Source organism: Myodes glareolus, chromosome 12 (genome assembly GCF_982192425.1).
Source record: "Myodes glareolus chromosome 12, mMyoGla1.1, whole genome shotgun sequence".
NCBI classification, from domain to species: domain Eukaryota; kingdom Metazoa; phylum Chordata; class Mammalia; order Rodentia; family Cricetidae; genus Myodes; species Myodes glareolus.
In genome coordinates this window covers 8,954,162-8,977,258 of record NC_142037.1, presented here as the reverse complement: position 1 = coordinate 8,977,258, position 23,097 = coordinate 8,954,162, and the positions used below count along the sequence as shown (strand labels likewise).

Sequence of the window (23,097 nt, the reverse complement as noted above, 5' to 3'; positions counted from 1 at the left end):
ATTCTCCCTTGACTTTAATGGAAAGCCATTTCAGGAGGTCCTATCCGATGATGGACCATCGAATTTAATGGACAGCCATCTCAATAGACCAGCAGATTAAGAAGCATTGGGTTTTAAACACATGATAGAGGGGCTAGAATTCCCATTTGAGCCATTGGACTTTAGATAGAATAAAAAGCCACTTATGTATACTTGTCAATCTGTCTCCCTGCAGTGTCACCAAGACAGGACTTTAAAAAGAGCTGAGAGCAGTCAGACAGAAAGCTCTAAGCCCACGACTGTCCATCACTCGGTGAGGGCCCAGGGCTGCTAGGGCAGTTTGGGGCTTACTTTACTCAACTTACAGCTTTCATTCTGTGATAAGGAGAGAACAAAAGGAGGTTGATAAATGACCAAAGGGGAGCATTTGCACACCTTCCCTCAGCTGAGTATCTTCTGGAAAACGAAGTCACTCCATTCTCAGCATCCACAAAGGCTGTTCCTAAAGGGAGGATTTACAACATGCTGGGCAGCGTCTGCCTCTAACTCCACCTTGTCCTATCCTCACAGTACTTAAGAAAGCTTCTAATGTTTACGTGCAAAGGGGTCCCCAGGCAGATGACGCTGGTGGGGCTCTCCATAGAGAGCTGTGACTTCAGCTTCTGGGATAGCTAGAATTCCTCTCTCTCTCTCTCTCTCTCTCTCTCTCTCTCTCTCTCTCTCTCTCTCTGTGTGTGTGTGTGTGTACTTTATACAATGGTCAGACAAGTAGCCAATTGCGCATGTCATTTCCATTTTCAGCTGTCCTTTTGGATTCATGTAACAACCATGCCACATATCCTGGAAAATGTCCCCAGTGCCAGATTTAAGGATGCGAATCTGGGGCAAAGGTAAAACCACTTTTAAGATTCCTATGCTCAGAGAGCAAGCTTAGCTTTAAGTTGAATACATTCTGGAATGTTCACAGCATTCTTCTGTGGAAACATAGCCATCCCCTTCCATAAACATGTATGTATGATGAACTTCCTGCTTGAACTCAGAGACCAGTCTGTTGCCCTTTTCTGACTCACTGTCTTACATCTCCCAGGGCACTGCTAGATTGAGATTTTTTTTTTTGAAAGAAATATGCAAAGTTGTGCTTCTCAGTTCCACACAAACACCTCACCATTCATGAAACATCATGGCGCACAATCTTTTTGATCCATTAGAATTGTAGTTCCTTTCTGAGTAGAGCAGCAGGACATTTGTCACCTGAACTGTGAGAATACTGAAGGCAAGAATGAGAGGGACTCCCAAGGGAGGGAGCTGTTAGAGATACCATTCTCTCTCTCTCTCTCTCTCTCTCTCTCTCTCTCTCTCTTTCTCTCTCTCTCTCTCTCTCTCTCTCTCACACACACACACACACACACACACTGGCCAGAGGCCAACATCTAGTGTCTTACTGGTTGCTGGTCACCTTAATTTCTTAAGACAGAGTCTCTTGCTGAACTTGGCATTCAAGAGTTTGCCTAGCCATGCTGGCCAGTGAGCCCCAGGGATCTTCCTATTTCATCCTCCCCAGCACTGGGGCTGCAAGCAAGTGTGTGTGACTTCCTATGTAGATGCTGGGGATCAGAACTCGCTCATGCTCCATACTTGAGCTGCAGGCACTTTACCAACTGAACCACCTCTCGAGCCCTTCAGACATCATTATCACAAAACAAGGTGCAGCATGACCCAAACAGAAAAAGAGGCCACGAAATGCATCCCTGGTCACTGAGGTGTCTGATTTCATAGCTTGTTATCCCCAAACGGGTTTATAAGCAGGATGGCCGCTCTCAGCATTGTTCTTACCAGAAGAGCAGGAATAAGTCTCCTGGCTCATTGACATGGTCTCTTGGACCCCAAAGTCATTCTTTACTCATGACAAGGAACTGAGTACAGCATTTCCCAATAGAGCTTCTGCAGAGATTAAACTAGGAAACCCAGAAGAAAAGTGTAGACAGTGCTTTGGTGCTTTCTAGTATGAAAGACACACGAAGCATAATAAAGGCTCTTTACTTGGTTTTCTCTTTGGTTTTCTCTCAGCACCGTAGAAGAAAGTGGCTCTCTCTGGCTCTGGAAGCAGTTCAGAGGCAAGGTTCAAGACCCCAGAGTGACAGAGGCAGAGATGGCAGAGTTGACAGGGCTGGAGGGAGGAATGAGCAGGCTCAAGACTCTGGTGTTCTGCTAGAGTGACAATCGTGACAGAGTTGATAGGGAGGGCACAATGAGCATAATTGTCGTCTGGCAGCCCAGGAGGATGAAAGTAGAAGGTGCCTTCTAGCCAGGACTTGGCCCTTGAGTTGACTCCACCAACCATAACCCAGACATTGGAGCCATCTGTCTTGCACAAAGAAGAGGTATATGTTCTTGTAAACTCCCATCTGAACAGGCAGAAGCGACTATGACCGAGGATATAGTAAGTCTTCTTCAAACGCAATGCATTTTGTGTGTGTGTTTTTGTTCTTTAGTTGTTGTGTTTGCTGTTTTGTTTTTTTCCAGACAGGGTTTCTCTGTGTAACCTTGGCTGTCCTGAAACTCAGTCTGTAGACCAGGCTAACCTCGAACTCAGAGATCCACCTGCCTCTGCCTCCTAAGTGCTGGGATTCAAGGTGTGTGCTCCACTATGCCTGTCTAAGGTTTTGATGTACTAGGAAAGGAGACAGTTACGCCGAAACTCCCACGTCCTGACTCATAAAGTCTTTGCTAGGAATGGGCTGATCTGAGGTCTGTGATGTAGTGGGAGGCGGAGAGGACCCCGTGGGCAGCTTGTCTCGGCCGGACATCTGCTGAGGCCAGGATGGAAGAGTACCAGTGGAAACTTTATGACATCTCAACCACTGCAAGAGGTTTTTCACAGTTTTAGAGCTAATTTTTTAAATATATTAAATTTTAGAGTGAGTCACGTATCAGTTAGTATTCCATCTGCTAGACTGTTCCTCAACTATTTTTCTTGGTGTTTTCCAGGCTCTTTGATGACAGGAAAAAATCTTTACAGTTTAATGTGGAAGGAAAGGAGGATGAAGGGTACATGCTCAATGTAGTTTTAACTTTGCAAAGCTACCCACACCCACAGAGAAAAAAAAAGGGAGTTAAATATATAAAATGTCAAGAACAGTTAGGTTATCTGTGGGTGGTGGGCTTCTAGGTAGATTCAATGCCCTTTTAAAAAAGACCTTATAGGCTGATTCTTTGTATTAAGTCTGAATTGTTCTTATACATAGCAATAAGTATAAAATAGATATTAATTAGCTATGAAAAGAAAAGCCAGTCCGCTCAGTCCCCCCTTCCACTTGGTGAACCTTCTGAAGTTCAATGGCTCTTGAATACAGTTCTGAGGTTTGAGCCAGTGGGCTCCTCTTCCGTTGTTGTCAGAGAGTCTTCCAGAGGTAGATGACACCTACCCTGTCAAATAGCTCGGCAGGAGGACTCAGCCTCCGCTTCTGGATCTGTAAGGTGGTAGAGTAGCCACTTCCCTTTCTACCAGAAATAGACTATAAGGAGGTGAGAAGGCAGGGAGGGCTGCCTGTCAGAGAACACCATGGTAGCTGTGTGTGTGTGTGTGTGTGTGTGTGTGCACGCGCGCGCACGCACACGCGTGAGCACGCACAGGTTCCCATGTGTGTAGGGATGCACATCTTCTCGGATGGCTACACTTGTATGGGTCAGAGGATAGCCTCACCACTCCTCAGACAGCATCCCACTTTTCTCTGAGAGGTCTCTTACTGGCCTATCATTCCTCTAGGGGTCCAGTCTTACTGGTCAGTGTGTTCCAGGGTCTACCACTCCCTGCCTGCCCAGACCTCAGATCTCAAGTGAGCTCCATGCCCGATCTTTTACATGCACATGAGTTCTGAGGGTCAAGCTCAGGTCCTGTGCTTGGAAGGGAGACACTTTACCAACTCTCTGCAGATTTTTAACTGTGGAACTTTAAGGAAGCACAGAGACCTAGTGGCAGTCATAGCTGAGATGTGGCATCAGATCGAATGGTGGCAAGAACATTAACTGGGCCACCCACCTTATACCAACACTTTATACGCTGTGGAGTTAGAAAGTGGTTCCTGGGTATCATTCTGGATGTGAACTTTCTCTTCACTTTTATTTTACAAATTAAGCTTATTCATTTTATGAGTGGACCACATGCATGGTTGATGCCTCAAGACACCAGAAGAGGATACTAGAGTCCCCAGAACTGAAGTAGGGATGGTTGTGAACCATTATGTGGGTGCTGGGAAGCAAAGCAGGGTCTCTCAAGAGTAACAGATGCTCTTAACTGCTGACCCATCTCTAAGCTTTACATTTTTTAAACGGGCAAAAACTGCATATACACAAAGCACTCACGCACACACATATGGCTCAGTGTATTCATTGAAATACATGTTCACTGTGGAGTGAGCTGGCTAACTCAAGCTGATTAGCGTATGCATTACCTTGTGCTTGCGTGCATCTGTGGTCAGAACCCTTGGCACCCACTCTCAAGTGCCAAACATCAACTGTAGTCAGCTTGCATCCTCTGACTTCCATAATCCAAATCTACAATCCCGGTTCCTGTGGCTACATTGTTTGTTCTACTGTGGAATGTTCCTTGGAATTTTCATGTCTAAAATGTACTTATGAATCAGCCCCCTTTAGAATAGTCACCAGATTGTGGTCTACCAGACAACGTCACCAGAGGGCGCCACGTCACTTAAGGAGGCATCACCGAGTCACAGAGATTCACAAAGAATTGTGTTTATTATTTATTTATTTATTTATTTAAAGCACAGTATCAGGACTGGATCTAGGCTGGAGAAAAGAAAGTCCAGTGGATCTTAACTGTGATACCCTGCCAACATCTTTGCAAACATCCTTTCACGCTCTCTTTGGACTTTAATCATTCTGCATTTTAGTTTGTGTGTTTATACTTAGTTTCGTGTGTGTCCTTTAAGTTCACTGGGAATGCCCAGCTTCGACTACTTAACAGATTTGAAATCGCTGGCTTGCTGTGAAAGTGCAAGGCACATAGACACATGCATTTGCTAGAGTCCGGGAAGCTTTTAAATATATCTGCAGACAAATAAATGGCCCCTGTTGGAAGTTTCTACTTTCATATTGGCTTTTAGTTCTTGTACAATGATTCTCAATTCCCAGCCCATAGACACACCCACAGTAGGCAGAAATGCTCTGGAGATATTTGTAGATAGCTTCCCATTTCCCAGGTTATTGAGGGAGTGTGGGTGTGGTGACAGATCCTATGCAGGCTGGATGGGTTCTTCCCCTCTGGAGCCCGGCTGTCACTGAGGCTCTCTGGGTGACAGTATGAAGACGTCCGCAGAGCTCAGGGATCGCTGCAGCTGCATGGTCCTGCTCTGCCCTTTTCCTGAGGGCCTGCGTGAGTGTGCAGAACAGCAAAATGGAGGCAGGGGGCCTCCTCCTGCCTCTTCTCACAGAGTACACTGTTGGCCAAAGCGAGGAGGCCGTAAGATATGGGAGTTGTGTGTGTCATAGACAAAATAATCAAAGTCTGTGTATTTCCTTACTAATTCTTCCAGATAATCCTTTGAGGTAGGCAGAGTGGGGTGTGTGTGTGTGTGTGTGTGTGTGTGTGTGTGTGTGTGTGTGTTGTCCTCACTCAATGCAGAAGTGCTGGGAGGCCAGAGGTTAAAGTCAGACGCTTTCCTCAGTCACCTTCCACCTTACTTTTGAGACAGGGTCCTATTCACTGAATTTGGAGCTCAACCCCCTCCCCCTCTTTTTTGGTGCTGTTACCTCTCCAGCAACCCCTGGGATCTTTAACTCTCTCTGCCTCCCAGAACTGGGATTACAGGTGTATACCACCGTGTCTGGCTTTTATGTGGGTGCTAGAGATCTGAACTCAGGTCCTCAGACTTGTGCAGCAAGCACTTCACTCACCAAGCTCTCCCTCCTGCCTCTGGTTTCTGCTTTTGTTCCAATTTTAGAGACAAATAGGGTAAGTGCATGATATCCAAGGTTCCTTTGGAATGTGATGTTGCTCCTTACCTAGGAAGAGCCTCTTCCAAAATGGGAAAAGCTAGGTGACAGGATGGTGATGGTAGCTGGTGAGAGTTGGGCAAAGGCTTGATGACATCTACTCCCGGTGAGTGGTAATACTTTCATTCTGTGCCTAAAGCCAGGCCATTGGGGAGAAGGTGAGGGACAGGTGGTTACAGGAATGGGAGGATATTGAACTTGACAGTGCAGGTCTCTCATGAAATCTGAGCAAGTTAAGGTTTTGGTCAACACTGGAGGTTTAGTCAGCAAAGTTAGGTGAGAGAGCAGAAAGAAGTTGGGGTGAGGGGGTGTTTTGTCTAGACTGCTTCTAGTCCCCTCTAGAAGGCTGCTGAGACATTGATGTGCTGCTGAAGCAGGAACACAGGTGGGGGCTTCACCCGTGGGAGGACAGAAGGCACAGCGGCCACTAACTTCCTGTAAGTAGCCTTGATACTGGTGTCTCAGGGGGATTTAGGTTGTAGGTACTGACTGGGAAGAATCTAGAGGGGACCATTGGTTGCAAAGTTTCACTTTTTGCTACTGTGGGAATACATTCTGAAGGCTTCCCGCCTCACGAGAGGGCAGGACACGATCTGTCCCTTGCTGAGTTATGTTATAGGTGTCTTATTTTTCAATATTAAGTCTTGGGCTTAAGGAAAGTCCCCAACTCTTGGCATGTGTTAAGACACAAAGGCAGCCACTGAGAAGGCTTTATTAGGAGCCTCAATGCTGCTGTCACTTGCACCGCTTGGCAGCCCTTTTAAGTCCCGCTATCCCAGTCCTATGCTGGAAAAGACCCAGGGCCGTCGCATGCATGGAATTGCGCGGTAGCTTCTGAGCTCAAAGTACGACGCTGGAGGCACCACCGGGTGATAGAAGGGGAGACCGAGGCAATTTCTCTTTCTGAAAATTGCCATCGGTAGTTCTCTTCTTTAAAACACAAATTATTTACCCATGTGTGTGCTCACATACATGCGAACACACGTGTGCATCATAGCACACACATGGGACTCAGAGAGCAACTAATGGGAGTCAGTTTATTCCCTTGTGAGTTTGAGGGAAAGAGCTCACGTGGCCAGGTTTGGAGGCGAGCAGCTTTACCAGCTAGTCATTTTTGTCACCCTCCTTTATATACCGTTCTTTCAGGGGTGAGTGGTTACCAGGTTCAGGGTAACGCACTCAAGAACTCTTATCTAACTCCGTTCTGCCCACCCCCCATGACTTAGGCCTTATGTCTTTTCTAAGTTATACGTACACTAAGCCCAAGGAATGTACCAACCAGTTCCAGACTCAAAGATCTTCAGTGTCTGCCAGGTTTGACCTCTGCTGGCTCCACTCCTGCATCCTAAGGCCAGGGTGTTGTGGCTGACCACTGACTTAGGCAGTGACAGCTTGTTCAGGTAAGGAGGCTCACTTGGGCCAATTAACCATAGGAAGAGTTGAAAGGAACCTGAGAATTCCAATTAGGCTCTAACTAATGAGCTGGAAACTTTGGGGAAATCACTATGGGCAATGAGGGGAGAGTGATCATCTTCGTTTTAATTAGCACAGGAAAAAGTTGTGGTCCAGCTGGTAGCCTGGAGAAGAAACAGCTAGAGGGAGGAAGTTTCTGTACGCATCTAAAGGGGGACTCCGGGACCTGGATTCCTTCCCCTTACGGGGTAGAAAAAGGAAAAGCAGAAGTGTAGAGAGGCAAGGCTGAATAGAGAGTACCCGTCATCCAGCTGCCTTTTCCACGGGAGCCTAGAGAGCAGGGAAGAGACCCTTTGAGGAACCCCACCGTCCAGTCGTGTGCCACACCAACAGCCAGATTGCTGTTAAACTTGTCAGTTCTCTCGGGCAATCCCGTGTTGCTTAGTAAGGAAACGGGGGGGGGGGGTGGTGGGAGAAAAACAAAACAAAACCCAACAAAAACCCACCTGCTGCTGTCAGAGGTTACAGACCACCAACAGACTTTCAGATGCCCCTGTCTATCAGCCATGCACACTGGGGCACCTAGGAAACTGAAGAGCTAGCAAGCTGTAAATCAGACGGTATACCTATCTTGGCTAGGGTCTTCCTCAGTCTCCAAGTCTGAGGATCTTGGGACAATAAGCCTGTGGAATCAAGTTGGCAGCCGGCCACTCCTCCCCTCCCCATTAGGAGCTCCTTTGGGAAAACCGGCCTAGCAGGGGGCACCTGGTGGTTTTCCCCTTGGGATACGCCACTGAACCTAGGTGGGGGCGCAACACGTACTAAGTCCTGCACCTGAGCTGGGGGCGCTATACTCTGCGTCCTAGAAGGTGTGTGTGTGTGTGTATGGGGGGGCGCGTTCCTGGCCACCTCCAAATAGCCTGCAGCCCCTACTCAGCCCCAAGCCGTGGCGAGTCAGCCCGGTAAGCCTCCTCCCCTCCCGCTTCGGGCGGCTTGAGCCCGTGCCCGCTCCAGTTGCTGCAGCTGCCACTGCTGGCGGCTGCGGGGAGCGCGGGGCGCGCGCCGAAGAGGCTCCGGCTGAGAGGACAGGGACGAGGAGGAGCCAGAGGAGGAGAAGAGGAAGAAGCAAGCGGAGTCCGAGGAGGCTCGGGGTCGTGGAAACCTGACTCGAGGGGTCCCGCAGAGCACCGACTAGGGGGCAGAGGAGGCAGGGCAACCGGCCGCAGCCAACCTGCCGCGGCCGCGCGAGCATAGGAGGCGACGATCCAGAAGCTGAGAGCAACCCGGGGGAGGAAGGGTGGCGCGGGCACGCCCGGGCGGGAGAGCGCGGATTCTCCGATCCTAACGAGCTGTCGCCTCATCACCCGGGAGCTGCTCGGGGACGGGCGGGGGACCCCGGGCCCGGGCGCAGCGCACACGCGTGGCGCACGCCAGGCGGGCCGGGCGGCGCCTAGGGCAGCCGGGACCGTGCGCACAGAGCTCGGGGAGGCACAGACCCCGGGCACGGGGGGCCCGCGGCGCCCCCTGGGCTCTCGGTGCTTCGCGTAGCCCCAGGAGCGATCAGGGCCTGGGTCCGGGAGTGGGAGCCACACGCGCTCATCCCCTCCCCCCGGGCGGGCCAGCGGCCCGGGGGAGGGCGGGCGGCGGCGCTTGGCTGTATATATCTCCACGCGCCCCGCCAGGTCGCGCACAGCGCCCCGAGCCCAGGCGCCTCCCCGCCCCCCCTCTCCGCGTTCCGCGGCGGCGGCGGCGGCAGCAGTAGCAGCAACATGGCTGTTGATGGGTGTTCGGGGTGGCGCTGGCGGCGGGAGGAGCTCCCTCGAGCCCCTGCGCCGGCCGCCCGTTGCTAGCTATGGCAAACGGTGGCGGCGGCGGCGGCGGCAGCAGCGGCGGCGGCGGCGGCGGCGGCGGCGGAGGCAGCGGTCTTAGAATGAGCAGCAATATCCACGCGAACCATCTCAGCCTAGACGCGTCCTCCTCTTCCTCCTCCTCTTCTTCTTCCTCCTCCTCTTCCTCCTCGTCCTCGGTCCACGAGCCCAAGATGGATGCGCTCATCATCCCGGTGACCATGGAGGTGCCTTGCGACAGCCGGGGCCAACGCATGTGGTGGGCTTTTCTGGCCTCCTCCATGGTGACTTTCTTCGGGGGCCTCTTCATCATCTTGCTCTGGCGGACGCTGAAGTACCTGTGGACCGTTTGCTGCCACTGCGGGGGCAAGACGAAGGTAACGCGCGCCCCGGTCGCCCGCCCCCTGCGCCAGCCCCGCCGTTTCTTCGCGTCCCTTGCAGCCCACCTCTTTGCTCTGCATGGCATCTTGCCTCCTTCCGTCCCTGCCTGCCTGGTTCCCGCTGTCTGCCCTTCCCTCCCTTCTCCCTGCGCCTTCGGATTGGGGCAACGATCTGTGCGCCAGCGGTGAGGAGTTGACCCCAGCTGGTGCGCTCCAGAACGCAGACCCCCGCTTTAGTTTCCTGTTTATTGTAGGGTTGTTGGTGGCTGCGTGCCTCTTGGGTATGGTGGTGTGGAGTGAGGAGAAGGGACCTCGTTGGCACAGAGAAAGCTGGAAGACCCTGGGTGCGTGCCCGGTACCACTCACCAGCCGCGGCTAGGCTCTTCATGGTGGGCCGGTAGGGGCAGATCCGCATATACTCTAGGAGCTTGTTGGGGAGATGAGTTCATAGGGTTCCAAAGCCCTTGGTTCTTTGGGCAATGAAGAAAATCTCTTGCACTTGGGAATTCTGTGGGAGTAACGTGGCTGGAGAAAGTGGGGGCATAAGGGTTAATAGAAAGTTGGAAAGACTCATTTCAGAACGGGGGTCAACCCATGGAGAGTCACTTTCTGAATGTGGCATGGTTGCAAGTCTAATGTCACCGCCCACTCTATCTTTTACATTTTCTTTGTAGAACATTCCCCTACCCCAAGTACTTTCGCTGCCTCTGCACTTCTCTCCAAGGCCACCCACTTTGGGTCCCCGCAAATGGAGCCAACAGTTCCAAGCTATAGCACAAGGGCAGCCCTCCTCAGACTCTGAGCGGCTCTGCGCAGCCCCTTCTTGGCATTTGATGTGGCTGGAAGTCGCCTTAAGCTATTCCAGGCAGAGACGCCCACCGGCACTAGGACTCACTAGCTGTATGGTTGCTAGGCTGACTCCTGGGTTGTGGCCATATCCCTAGAGGTGTCCCTGCCCACCACCAAGCACTGGCTGGAGGTGGGGGGCCGGGGGTGGGCAGTGTTTGAGAGAGAACTACAGAATGACTAAAAGAAAGAACTGGAAATAAAAAGAGGGAGCTAAACTGGGTGCCTCCTTTTTGAGAGTAATTCTCATCCAAGAAGACTTCACAGCACCCACATTTTTTGGAGAGAGGAGATGTGTAGGGGGAATTGTGCAAGACAGACACTCATCTTGGTCCCCAAATGTTCAGACCTGATCTAGTAAAGTTAATCCTAGGACCCCCTCAGACTTCACAGGACCCAGCAACTTGTAGCAGCCTGCTGACTGCTAAGGAGAGAGAGGAGCTAGGCTAGGGGATAGGCTGACTCTGAAACCCAAGGGCAACTGAAGCACTCTGTGTCATTAATTATACATCACTGTAGGTGCTGGGCTCAGCTGTGTTTTGTGGCAGCACATTTGTGTTTTGGAAAATACTGGTGTGTTGGAATAAGGGAGGAAAAAGGAAAATCGTCCTTTGCTTTCTCTTCCGATTACTCTGGAAGCCTCGAATGGCGGAGTCACCTTCTTGGTGATGGAGGTTCCCCCTTCCTTTTCAAGGAGAAAGATAGCTGGCCTTCCAGAGAAGCCTTCAGATTAAGCAAGGTTCCTACAGCCAGACCCAGAGAAGCCTTTTACCTGATCAGACTTCACTTCAGCCTGATCGTAGAATCTTAATCAGTCATTCTCTCTTCTCCACCTCCAGCCCATCCCTAGAGTTTCTCCTTCTCATATTAAGACTTGACAATTCTTTTAGTGGGTACAGTAGCTCACAGTTGCGTGCACCTCAATTATTTTCTAGATGGAAGTGATTTAGTTTGAATTTTTAAGAACTACCTCCTGTTTTTCAGAAAGTGAACAATTTTGATCAAAATGAATATGTTTTATTAGCCTGATGCAGCTTCTATCATATCTTTACTCTAGGATTCCCCAGCGCTAGTATAGTGCGTGTTACTAAATGCTCCTTAGAAAATTTACATACAGAATCTCTTTCCTGAATAATGACCAGCGTAGTTTCTGTCAGTTTTTTTTTAAAAAAAAAAAACAGGTTTTGTGCAAGGATAATTAAAAGGCAATACGTGTTTGTATTTGTATGTAGATACTTTTTTAGCCTGAAGAACAACTGAGTACACATAGCTGAGAATTTCTATACAGATTCAACCCCACCAACCTGGAATGAGAGATAATTGGGGTTTATTGAAAAGTTTGAAGGCCAAAAGAAAATAACATCAAGCTATTTTTGATACCATGAGTTCTTTAAGAATCATGCCCAGATCTCTTAATACCCACTTCTTGATTTGTTTGATTAAGTTGCGTGTACTCAGCTCACTGTATCTAACCATGGTAAGTGAGGTTTCTTGGAAGCTTTTCTTTCTACCTTTTAGGTTCTGCATTCATTTGCAATCGTTTTCCCCCCCACTTTGCTTTCCAAGTATCTGGTCATTTTGTCAAGACTTAGTGCAGAATAAAGAATTCAGCTCCAGTTTAGAACATTTGTACTAATATTCTCCCCAAGCAAGCCTTTTCTGCTTTTCCACAGAAACTTCTTTCTATTCACCCTCAGGCCTATTTGTCCATCCCCACCCTTATCCAGATCCAGCGTGCTTTTCTAGGAGCTAGAACTCTGGGAAAGGTGTCTTCTCAGCACCTGCATTTCCCGGGGAGACATGTTTCAGCAGGAGCTTGGAATCCTATGCATTTGGTCTCCAGGTCTGCACTATGTTTTTTGCTGATAGGAACCCAGGACTGTGAACATACATCTAGGGGCCTCTGCTCCTTTGTACCTATGACCTACAAATAGCATATAGCTACTGGCTTCATCATTTAAAAATAGATTGTGGGCTTTTTTTTAGGGGGGTGGGGGAGTAAGGAAGAACATTTATGCTGGGTGAAGTGGCATATGTCTGTAATTCCAGTAATGGAGGACAGAGACAGGAGGATCATGAGTTTAAATCAGCTTGAGCTGCATAGTTATATTGTGTCTCAAACAATCTAGGAGTGAAACAAAATATAGCAGCAAACCTCTACCTCTGTTTAGAAAGGGGACACGGTCTTGCCAGCCCTGTGCTTTTCTGAGCTTCTTCATTGCTTCCCTTCAGCACGTCAGCGAGTGCTGGTCATTTGGCCATGGTATTTTGAGGTTCAATCCAGTCCTGAATTGTAGTTGAACATGAGAGTTATTCAGGCAGCCTGGACAAGTCATTTAACTTCTCTGATACCTGTGGGGTTTGAGGGTTGAAACCCAAATCTGCTCCCTGCTTTGGGGTTCCACACAGGAGAATGGGAGGAGAAAGGAATTGTGGGGAAAGATTTTAGCTCAGTGGGCTTTGCAACTCCCCAGATCCTTTTGGAATCTGGCTGTCGACCATATATGCATCTTTGTTCCCTTGATTTATTCATCTTCTAGCATATGGTCTCCTTCTCCTTAAATGTCTCCTGGAGAAACAGGCCACTTGTGGCTAGGTCTCTGGTTTGCTGCAGGACCTGCAAGTGGCCAGGCATAGACTCACTGATAATCTCAATCAGGGCTGGCATCTCTGTAGCAGCTAGGGCTTGATCAAGGATGATCTGCATGTTGTGAATTACCGAGGTGTTGTCTCCATGACTGTGTCCGAGAAAACAACACAATTTCTCTGACAAGCTCAGGACTAATATAAATATTAGTTCCCATTATGGTTTGTTAATTACCCGGGGTCTGGTCCAGTGTGTTTAATCAGAACTGCGGCTTCAGCACCCTGGAACTCTCAATTCCAGATTGGCCCCAGTGCTTGGTTTCCTCTTGGCCTGACGGCTGCCAGCACCAATGACCTTCACATACTCTTTTGTGGTGAGATCATTTGGGGTGGCCAGGGAGAAGTTCTCAGGCCCCAGTCATAGGGGACCTGACCTGGCCTTGTCCAGCCTGCTTGTTCTCGTTGCTTATTAAAAACAAACAAACAAACAAACATTTTGTTTTATGTGTATGTATATGCATCGGGTGCATGCAGGAGCCTGTGGAGGTTAGAAGAGGTGCTGGATCCTCTGAGACTGGACATTCAGATGACTGTAAACTACCGTGTGTGTGTGTGTGTGTGTGTGTGTGTGTGTGTGCGCGCGCGCGCGCGTGCTGGAAACCAAACCTGGGTTTCCTACAAGAACAATAAGTGCTCTTTACTACTAAGTCACCTCTCCAGCCTCACTGCTATACTGTTTGTTAGTTTGCCTATTTATTTATTTATTTATTTCTGTTTGATGGATAGTTTAAACTCTACAGTTGATAAACGCAGAATAAAGGGTGCCGCACACACTTAGGAGTGTATCTTTGGCTGACAGTAAAGTCTAGCCTTGTTTCCTGATCAGCCAGAGGAACCCATTGACACTTAAACTTTGTAGAATTCCTATAGGAAGTACCTCTAACAGGTGTACATAGTACCCAACAAACATCAGAAACTAGCAGGCCTCTTGGAAGTGGGAGCTGCTACAGCTCCACCAAGTGAGAAGCTGTTTTCTCTGATTTATTGAACAAAAGCTGCAGAAGGGCACAGAAGACATTTTGGAGCCCAAGGAGCTTCCAGACTTGACAGCATGAATCAAAACCTGTCCAAAGTCACACTGTGATTGGGACTTTAGGTCACTGCAAGTTAGGGTGATTGGGATCTGGTAGCTGAAGAAGGATCTAGGGAGGGGATACTTTGACTGTATGGTTCTGTTGATGATGGGGGGTGTTGTGGGTAGGCACTGATGGTGCTTGTGTGTATCAGAGATATAGGTCTGGCAGAGGGAAACATTGTAACAGGAGATGTAACTGTTCGGCAATACCTCCTTGTGGAGGGGCAGATTCCATCGATGGTAACTCAGGTCAGAGCTCACAGACTTACCTGTCTGTCCCTGTCCCTCCGTGTCCCTCCTCCGCCTACGACCCGATGTTGTGGTCACACACACAGGATGCTGCTGTGTACCCAGGCCAGCTTTTCCTTGGCAGCCTCTTCAGCAGGATTTCCCGAAGTGTGTTCTGGCCTTTGCCCTTGACGTTACCTTGGGAGAGATTGGTAGTGCGGCCCTGGCTGAGTCTTTCCTTGGAGGATCTCATCACAGGCCTGCAGAGGTCCTGCTGGTAGGGACTTGCCCTTACTCTGAGCAGCCTTTCCCAGGTTTCCATCTGCTGTGTAGTGAGCAAGAGTCAGCCTATGACCTTGGCAAGGACTGCAGTACGATGTGCCTCAGTTTCCTCACATTCAGACTCTCCTCACATTGAGACTTGTAATAGAACATAGTCCTGTGGTTCTTCCATTAACCTCACTGCAGAGTGTTCTGAGAAGGTGTGGGTCCATGCTGTTGCTGCTTCTGGAGAAAACGAAGAGATACCCTGCAGTTTGGCCTGAGAGAGAGAAGGGAGGTCAGACCAACTGTGCCCCACTTTTTGCCTTGCTACTGTGTTCTCTGGACTGGGGTATTTAATAGGTGCTTTGCAGCTGGGAGTGCTTGTTTTGGGACTCCATTGCTTACTTTGCCCCCTGCTTCTCTCTCTCTCTCTCTCTCTCTCTCTCTCTCTCTCTCTCTCTCTCTCTCTCTCTCTTTGAAGCAGTCAAGAAGGTTTAGGATTACAATGCCGGGGTCTTCTTCCCAAAGTAAGTAGCAGGGGTTCCCTGGCTCTCAGTGGCCATGGCTGTGCTAATCTGTGAATCACAGTAGCCAACAGTGCTTTCTCAGGACTTCAGAGCTGTGGAGCCTCTAGAGAAACTCCTTTTTGGTTTGTGGGAAAGGGTTGTGTTTGTGTAGTGACACCATAGCCCTGGGGCATCATGGGGAACTCTGAGACTTGTAGAGAAATCTTTAAGGGTCAGGTAAGGCCAGTCTCCTGCAGAGCCTCTGAATTCCACCACTATACACAGCGGGAGCAGACCAACAGTACCTCCCTCCTCCAGATGCCTCCCATCCATGCGCTCTTGGCTTTGGGCTCGGTGAGATGGAAATTCAGGGTCCCACCCTCATAGGCTTAGCTTTGTGGGAAGAAGGCCTGAGGAATGCCAGTTGGGCTCAGGTTTCTGTTTGAAAGGGCTGGAGGAGGGGATCTTCAGCTTTTATGTGTACACTAATCACCTGGAGGGCTGCTGACACGGCCTGACACAGAAGGCCCAGGGATCAGCCTGGGCAGCTCCTTTCTCTAAGAGGCAAGCTCTGGGGTGCAGAGGCCAAAGTGGGCTAATGGGAAGAGCCTAGGCTGTCTGTCTCTGAATGTGGGTTTATATTGGAATATGGACATTTCTAGCTCTCCTATGGCATGAAAGGGCCAAAATGGGCAAGAAGAGGAAGGTTTGCTGATGCCAGAGAGCCAGGGTGGGAAAATTAGATGAGATGTTTGGGGTGGAGGGTGAGGCTGCTACCAGGCTGTTAAAACTGACTTTTGGGGTGTCTTGTCCCAAAGAGCCCACAGGCACTGTGGCTTTGGGGCTGGCTTGTGGCAGCCAGGGTGGCATTCTGTAGTTTGCGGGGTGTAGCCTGCCAGTAACCAGCCAATGTGTGGATTCTTCTTCTTACCAGTTGGTCACACTGTGAGGGGCCTGGCTTCCCAAAGTCCAGGGTAGTGAGTTAGCCAAACCACCATCTTGCAAAATTAAAGGCCCCAGCTAGGGTTGCCTGGTGTGGAGAGGTTCAGGAGGCCAGCTGTGGGCTACTCTTTCAGGAAGGGTTGAAGTGGGCTGATTTTCCACAGCGACCTGAGTGGACCTTACCAAATGTGAGAGAGGCCTCAACTTTAAAAGGCTCTGACAGGGGAGGGAGTGCCATCTTTCCGTGTACCTCTCAAGACTCCCAGCAGACAACAGGGAAAGTAGCGCTTTCTCGCCATCACAAGGGTTTTCACAGCTCCGACAGTCAGGGACTTTCCTTAAGATGTGCTTTTTACGTTGTTCCGTTGCCAAAGGAGGGGAACCCAGAAAGAACTTTACTCAAGTCTCTGAAAGCCTCAGGAAGGAAGGCCCTGTACTTGTAAGCCCTCAGATCTGGTTAATGTTAGTGCTCTTGGCTTTACCTTTATCACACGTATTTACTGTGTTGGAAACTGAGCTGGGCACCAGGGAAAAAATAAAGAAAATTGGTTCTGATCTCTTACCCATTGGGACTCAGAGCTATCCGAATGTGCTGAGCTAAAACCAGGTGCCTTCTTATGGGGTGTGGACACCTGTGAGTGACTCCCTTAGCTGTCTTCAGATTCATTGACAGCAGGAGCTGAGTTATCTAAAAAGAAACACAGACACTTAGGGTGATGGGGACTATGATGGGTGCAGATTCATGTCTCTGCTCTCTCTCTCTCTCTCTCTCCCTCTCTCTTTCTCTCTGTGTTTGTGTGTCTCTCTGTGTGTATGTGTGAGTGTTTGTACGGTCAGAGGACAATTGTGGGTGTCATTCCTTAGTCATTATCCATCTTTTTAAGATTTTATTTATTGTTGTGTGTGCATGCTGTGGCACATATGTGGAGGTCAAAGGACAATGTTCAGCACTCAGTTTTCTGTATACCCTTGTGTGGGTTCCAGGGATGACACTCAGGTTGTCAGGCTTGCTCAGCAAAAACTTTAGATAGGACATGCCATCAGCCCCAACTTGTTTTGGTTGAGACAGTCTCTCTCACTGGCCTTAATTCACAGAGTGGTCTAGGCTGGGTGGCCAGTTAGCCCTTGTAAGCATAGCTCACGGTCACAGCAGTAGGATTACAAGCACACACCGGCCTAGCTTTTTACATGGGTCCCAGGGATCAAACCCAGGCTCTCATGTTTTTACAACAAACATTTGGCTGGCTGAGCTGTCCCCCTAGTTCCCGCTTCTACTTTGTGGTGTCATTTATCAGAGACTGTTGAGAAGCTCTGAGAGGAAGACATGGACTTGATTTGGTGACAAGCTTTGGTGATGAAATTATGAGTTGCTTGATTTATTTTAGGTTTTAATTATTCCCACCACCATGGTGTCTTAACTGGCGGAGGACAAAAATTTAGTTTGCTTGGGGCAGTTGTGAGTGAGGGGAATGAGTTGGGCGAGGGGCAGAGGAACAGTTTCAAAAGAATGCTCTTGATCAGATAGAATTTGCATCGTGTTTGGCATTATTTGGTAATTGTCTTTGGGACATTATGTCTAATTGCCAATTTGGAAATGTAATTGGCACTCTAGGGCCAGAATAGATATCCTTAACGTCCTCAAACCAAGCCTGGGAATCGTCTTCCTGCACGATCTCATTACCTGTATGACTGATGCTTCTGTACGTGGCCAAAGTTGAAATTAAAAAAAAAAAAACTATTTACTTTCTTTTTTCTTTTTTGCTTTTACATCACTGAGAGTAGAACCTGGGGCCTCGAGCATGATGGACAAATACTCTACTGCTTTATCCATGCTTTGTACCTTCTTTTCCATTGGTTGTTTTGTTTTGTTTTTGGTGAGTGTGTGTGTGAGTGTGTGTGAGTGTGTGTGTGTGTGTGTGTGTGTGTGTGTATACGTGTGTGTGTTTTTCTGAGACTGTCTCACTAGGTAGCCCAGATTGTCCATGAATTGATGATCCTCCTGCCTCGGCTTCCTGAGTCCTGGCATCACAGGTGTATGTCACCAATCCCAACTCCTCTTTTCTTTCTTCATGCTGTTTCTTTGGCCTTCCTACCTGGTTTTCTTGGGGGCCCAGATCCAGTGGACTCTGAACAAACAGGGACTTGACTTAGCACTTTCAGGAGCAAGAAAAGACACAGCTTATGGTGGTGAGGGTTTTAAGGTCTCCCCAAGTCCTGGAGCTTTTCTGTCCTCCCTGCAGAGAGACTAGTGTGCTTGTGATTTCCCGCGACCACCACGACCCACCTTATGATGGACCTAGAAAGAATTTTCTCATTTTTCTTTGCTTGTGATCCATGTCTGGGACACCCAGAACAAGTCCTGAATAGTAGATTTAAACCCCAAGTGCAGGCCTGGATGAGAGAAAGTTGGGTGGTATTTGGATATCCCCATGCTGTGGAGATGTCAAAGGACCTTACCTTCCATGCAGGCCTCTCTGGTCCCCTGTTTCCACTCCTCCTGAGACAGTGAGGTTCTCTGTTTTCCACTCAGCATTCTTTGGAAGCGTCTAGTCTCCAATCTGCCTGATGACTCTACCCTTGGAGATCTGTTTGGTCTGCTGCAGGCGGTTGGTGGAGTCTTTTCTGTCTGTTTCTTTGTTTTAGTTCTCCATGGGCCGTAAAGTCACTTTCCTTTTCTTATTTTAATAAATGAAATCTCACATAGCCCACTCTGGTCCCTAACACTGTGTAGCTAAGGATGACCTCAAACTTCTGATTTGCCTGCCTCTATCTCCTCAGTTCTAGAATTACAGACTGCCCCACAATGCTTGATTTATGAAGTGTTTAGGCTTGAACCCAGGACTTTGTACATGCTGGATAAGCTCGCTACCAACTGAGCTCCATCCCCAGTCTCAAAGCCATTCCTATGTCAATGGATGGCTCATGCCTGTCACTGTTAAAGGTTTGATTTTTCCAAGGCTTGGTCTTCTTTGTAAGTTAGCCTCAGACTCAGCCAAGGGCTGAAGTGACTTTGGGGTGATGCCAGAAATCCAGACACAGGGTGTGAATCTTTTGTTAAGAAACCAGGGCTGAACTCTGCTTTCCAGGCATTGGTTTTTGAGCCCAGAGGAGGCAGACGAGATATTGATCATGAAGCTCTTTGGGTCTCACTTGAGTAGAGCCATCCTTTAGAACCGAATATAGTCCCTTCCCCACCCAGCTTCTTATTTCTCCCCTTCTCTTGTGTTTCCGTCTATTGCTGCCTCCCCCCCCGCCCACAAAGAAATGTGAGAAGAACTAGAAATCCTCATGGTGAGTAAAATAAGCTAGGCCCACAGAGATAGATATATATTGCAAAAACAGAAGGAGAAACTCTTTAGAGGGAGGGGACCAGCAAGGGTGCAGAATAGGGGAAGGAGAAGACGGAGGAAGAGAAATACAAAGTGAGGTATAGTGGAATTTATGTATGAAAATAGTGTCAGACGGAACCAATTTCTTTGTACGCTAACTAAAAATTAGTTTTAAAGATGTGCTAGAAAAAGAGATAAGAAGGAAAGAAACCCAGCCGCACACAGGAGAGGCTCAGGTGTGTGGAGGGTACAGAGACCAGTGACGCTTCTCCTCAGGGAGCAGGAGGTAGGATCTACCCGTAACTGGCAGAGTTGGCATCTAGCCCCTTCGCCTTGTCCTATTTGAACGGATCAGGTTATCTCACCTCCAAGGAGTGGAGCAGGCCAGTAGGAAACCACTGGACAAAGAAATGCCATCTCTGCAACAGTGTGGGGTTTCACAGATTTTTGGTCAGCTATCTGGGTCTTGTAGGCCCCGTGACCTCTGTGACCCCCTTGGCCACTGTGGCCTGACATTAAGAACAATGGGCTTCATGGGGCTGTTTCTGTTCCATTGTTATCCTAGTTTGTGAGTACAGGGCTGCTCTTTGGGAGCTATTGGCTGCAGTGGTATTTAATTTTATTTTTTAAAGACTTATTTCACTTTTAAATGAAGTGTCTCTGTGTGGGTATGCTTGTGTTCATGTGGGTACCTTCCCTAGCCAGAAGAGGTCATTAGATCGCCTGGAGCTGGAATTACAAGCAATTGTCAGCCTCCTGCCGTGAGTGCTGGGAAAAAATGTGGGCCCTCTTGGAAGAGCAGCAAGGGCCCTTAAAGTCATACATGTCTCCAAGCTTTGTGGTGTCCTTCTTACTTCTTTTTCTGAGACTTTGGGAACTCTGACAAGGAGAAAAATGGCCATCCAGGGATATTCAGCTGAGAATTCAAAGACCTGGTCCCAGGGGCTGGGGAAAAGATTTGGACGCGACAGGGCATATCCAGCAGCTGGGGATTTTGATGGTCGCCATGGGCCGTCAGTAGCTCTCCTTTGTCTTCTCTTGCGCACCAGGCAGTGTTTCCTTCCTGGTGCCTAGAGGAGCTGTGTTAGTGCCTGTGAATTACAGGCACGATTCACGTGGATTTTGGCAGTCACAGTTGGGTGCAGGTGATAGATTCTTAAGGCATGCAGGAATGATGTCTCTCGCCAAACTCACAGGAGAACTCAACAGTTTGCTTTGCTCTTAAAAAAGAAATCCATTTCTTATATTCATTTGCAACCCATTTTCCTCGTAAGATTTATTTTTTGACTTCAGTGTTTTACATTTTTGTCCTTAATCTTGAGCACTGTATGTTCATTGTAGAAAATGTAGGCCAGACGGAGGCATTTTTTAAAAAAGGACACTTCACATCCACTGGGATAAGTTCTGTAAAAAAATATCCAGAAAGATCACACATGTTGGAGACCTTGGAGAGGAGTTGGAACCCCTGGAAGCTATCTTGGATGGGTTTTACAAAATTAAGAATTAACTATCATGATTCAATGTTTCCATTTCTGGTTCTGTGCCTCATAACTTAAGAACAAGGGCCTGAATGACCTGTGTGCTCACGTTGAGAGCTGGACTACCCATAATAGTCTAAGGTGACAAGCACCCAGAATCAACTAGATGATGAAAGGGGGAATCAGATGCAGCATGGGCTCTCAGCATGGGCACACACTAGGCTGTGGTCCGGCAGAAAGAGGGAAGGGCCTCCCTCATGTGGTAGCCTGCCAGTATGTCGAACTAAATGATGTAACCTAGACATGGAAGATGGGACTCAGCTCCTCTGAGCCACCTAGGAGAGTCAAACTCCGAGAAGCATACTGGTGGCTCCTCAGGATCGGGTGAGCCGTCAGTCATTTAATGGGCGGGGCATTTCAGTTTTGCAGATGAAAAGTTTTGAAGATAGTTTGCGAATATGTTTGTCACTACTCGATTTCACACTGCAAAACAACTAAGAAGGTAGACTTTAACATTTATTTTGTTTTATTATTTTATACATGGGTGTTTTGCCTGCATGCATTTTTCTGTCATGCATTCATGCAGGGCTTCTGAAGGCCAGAAGAAGGTGTTGCATCTCCCTAGAACTCTAGTTACAGATGATTGTAAACAGCTCTGTGAGTTCTGGGAGTCAAACCTGGACCATCTGGAAGAGAAGCCAGTACTCTTGACTGCTGAGTCATCTCTCCAGCCCCAAGAAGGTCAAACGGTGTTTTATTTATTTTTAATAATTGTTTTTGTAATCCCAACATTTGGTAGGGTACGGCAAGACGATCTTGATTTCAAGGCTAGTCTGGACTGAGAGACAATGTCTACACAGGGCCCGGGGGCTGTAAACCTGTCGGGGAGCACTTACCTAATATGCGGAGGTTCCTAGTTTGATTCCCAGCACTGAACACATGCACACACACACACACACACACACACACACACACACACTTTTTAACAAAGAAGAAAGAGGTCCCTCCAAATCATGCTTACCCTTTGAGGTGACCAATATTGTCTTTTGTCTGTTTACTTCCTTGCTCCGTTCCCCCTCCCCCACTTTCCTTTTTTTTTTTTTTTCTGTGACCCCATTTGACCATAGGCTATAACAAGTCTTTCTTTTGGTTCTTTTGGGCCTCCAATCAGCTCCCAAGTCATGACATGTAGATTTGTTGTTAGTTATGAATGCTCGGCCCTAGCTTAGGCCTGTTTCTTGCTAGCTCTTATAGCTTAATTTAACCTGTTTCTCTTCATCAGCATTTTGCCCCAGGGGTTTTTAACCTTTCTTTCATTCTGCATGTCCTGCTCTGTGTCTGTCTGTCTGTCTGGCGGGTGCCTGGCAGGCCCTGGGTGTCTCCTTCTTTTTCTCCCTAGTTCTCTTCCCTCTCAAGCCTAGATTCCTCCTCCTATTTATTCTCTCTGCCCCACAGCCCCATCTAACCGAGCTATTGGTTGTTCAGCTTTTTATTAGACCAATCAGTGTCTTAGGCAGTCAAAGCAACACATCTTTACATTACTGAACAAATGCGGCACATGTTTACCCAATTAAGGTAATATCCTACAGCAATAGGCTGCTCATGTTCTTCCTGTGGGCATTCAGGCCCTTGAGATGCCTCTGGCCTCGCTGGGTAGACTCTACACTGCTAGCTGCAGAATGAACTCAACCGGCGAGCCTCTTTCTGTCCAGAGTCTGTTTTACTGGTGTTTGCTCTTAGTATCTTTTTGTAGTGGTGGCATTCAGCTCAAGGCCTTGTGCTAAGCCAGGCAAGTTCTTTACCAGTGAGTGGCATCTCCAGCCCACCTCTGATCTTAGAGGAGAGTTAAGGGCTCTTAGGAGTTTGACTTTGACACATGACATAGGACAGCTACGGTGTCTCAGACAAGGCATTGTCTGTGTCTTGGTCTTCTCAAATAGAATTGTTCTTGGTTTAATGATTTTTTTTTTGTACAAAAAGTCTTTTCTTAAGTCAATTTCAAAGCTATCGTTTTTACCTTTCAAGAATTCCATTGCTTGAGGCAGAGGACCCAGGGAGCTGATTTTTCTCTACTAAAAATCATAAAAGTGGACTTTGATTAACATGTTCCCAAAACTTTAATGCTGACTTTGAAGAGGGAGACTTAAGAATT

The 23,097-nt window shown here is 48.3% G+C and overlaps 1 protein-coding gene across 16 annotated transcripts in view; it reads left to right on the top strand.

Annotated features, from left to right (window-relative positions):
* Window positions 1–8,421: 8,421 nt before the first annotated feature.
* The window catches only part of Kcnma1 (potassium calcium-activated channel subfamily M alpha 1), a 720,864-nt gene continuing 706,188 nt past the window's right edge, over window positions 8,422–23,097 (top strand). For 4 of the 16 annotated variants that reach the window (XM_048426442.3, XM_048426434.3, XM_085698393.2 and 1 more), the window contains exon 1: window positions 8,425–9,628. In XM_048426442.3, the coding sequence (XP_048282399.3) occupies window positions 9,257–9,628 (372 nt within the window). In that variant the 5' untranslated portion in view covers window positions 8,425–9,256. Of the gene's footprint in view, window positions 9,629–23,097 lie in introns of all 16 variants that reach the window. The other 12 variants (XM_085698389.2, XM_085698392.2, XM_085698391.2 and 9 more) reach the window with 6 other exon arrangements.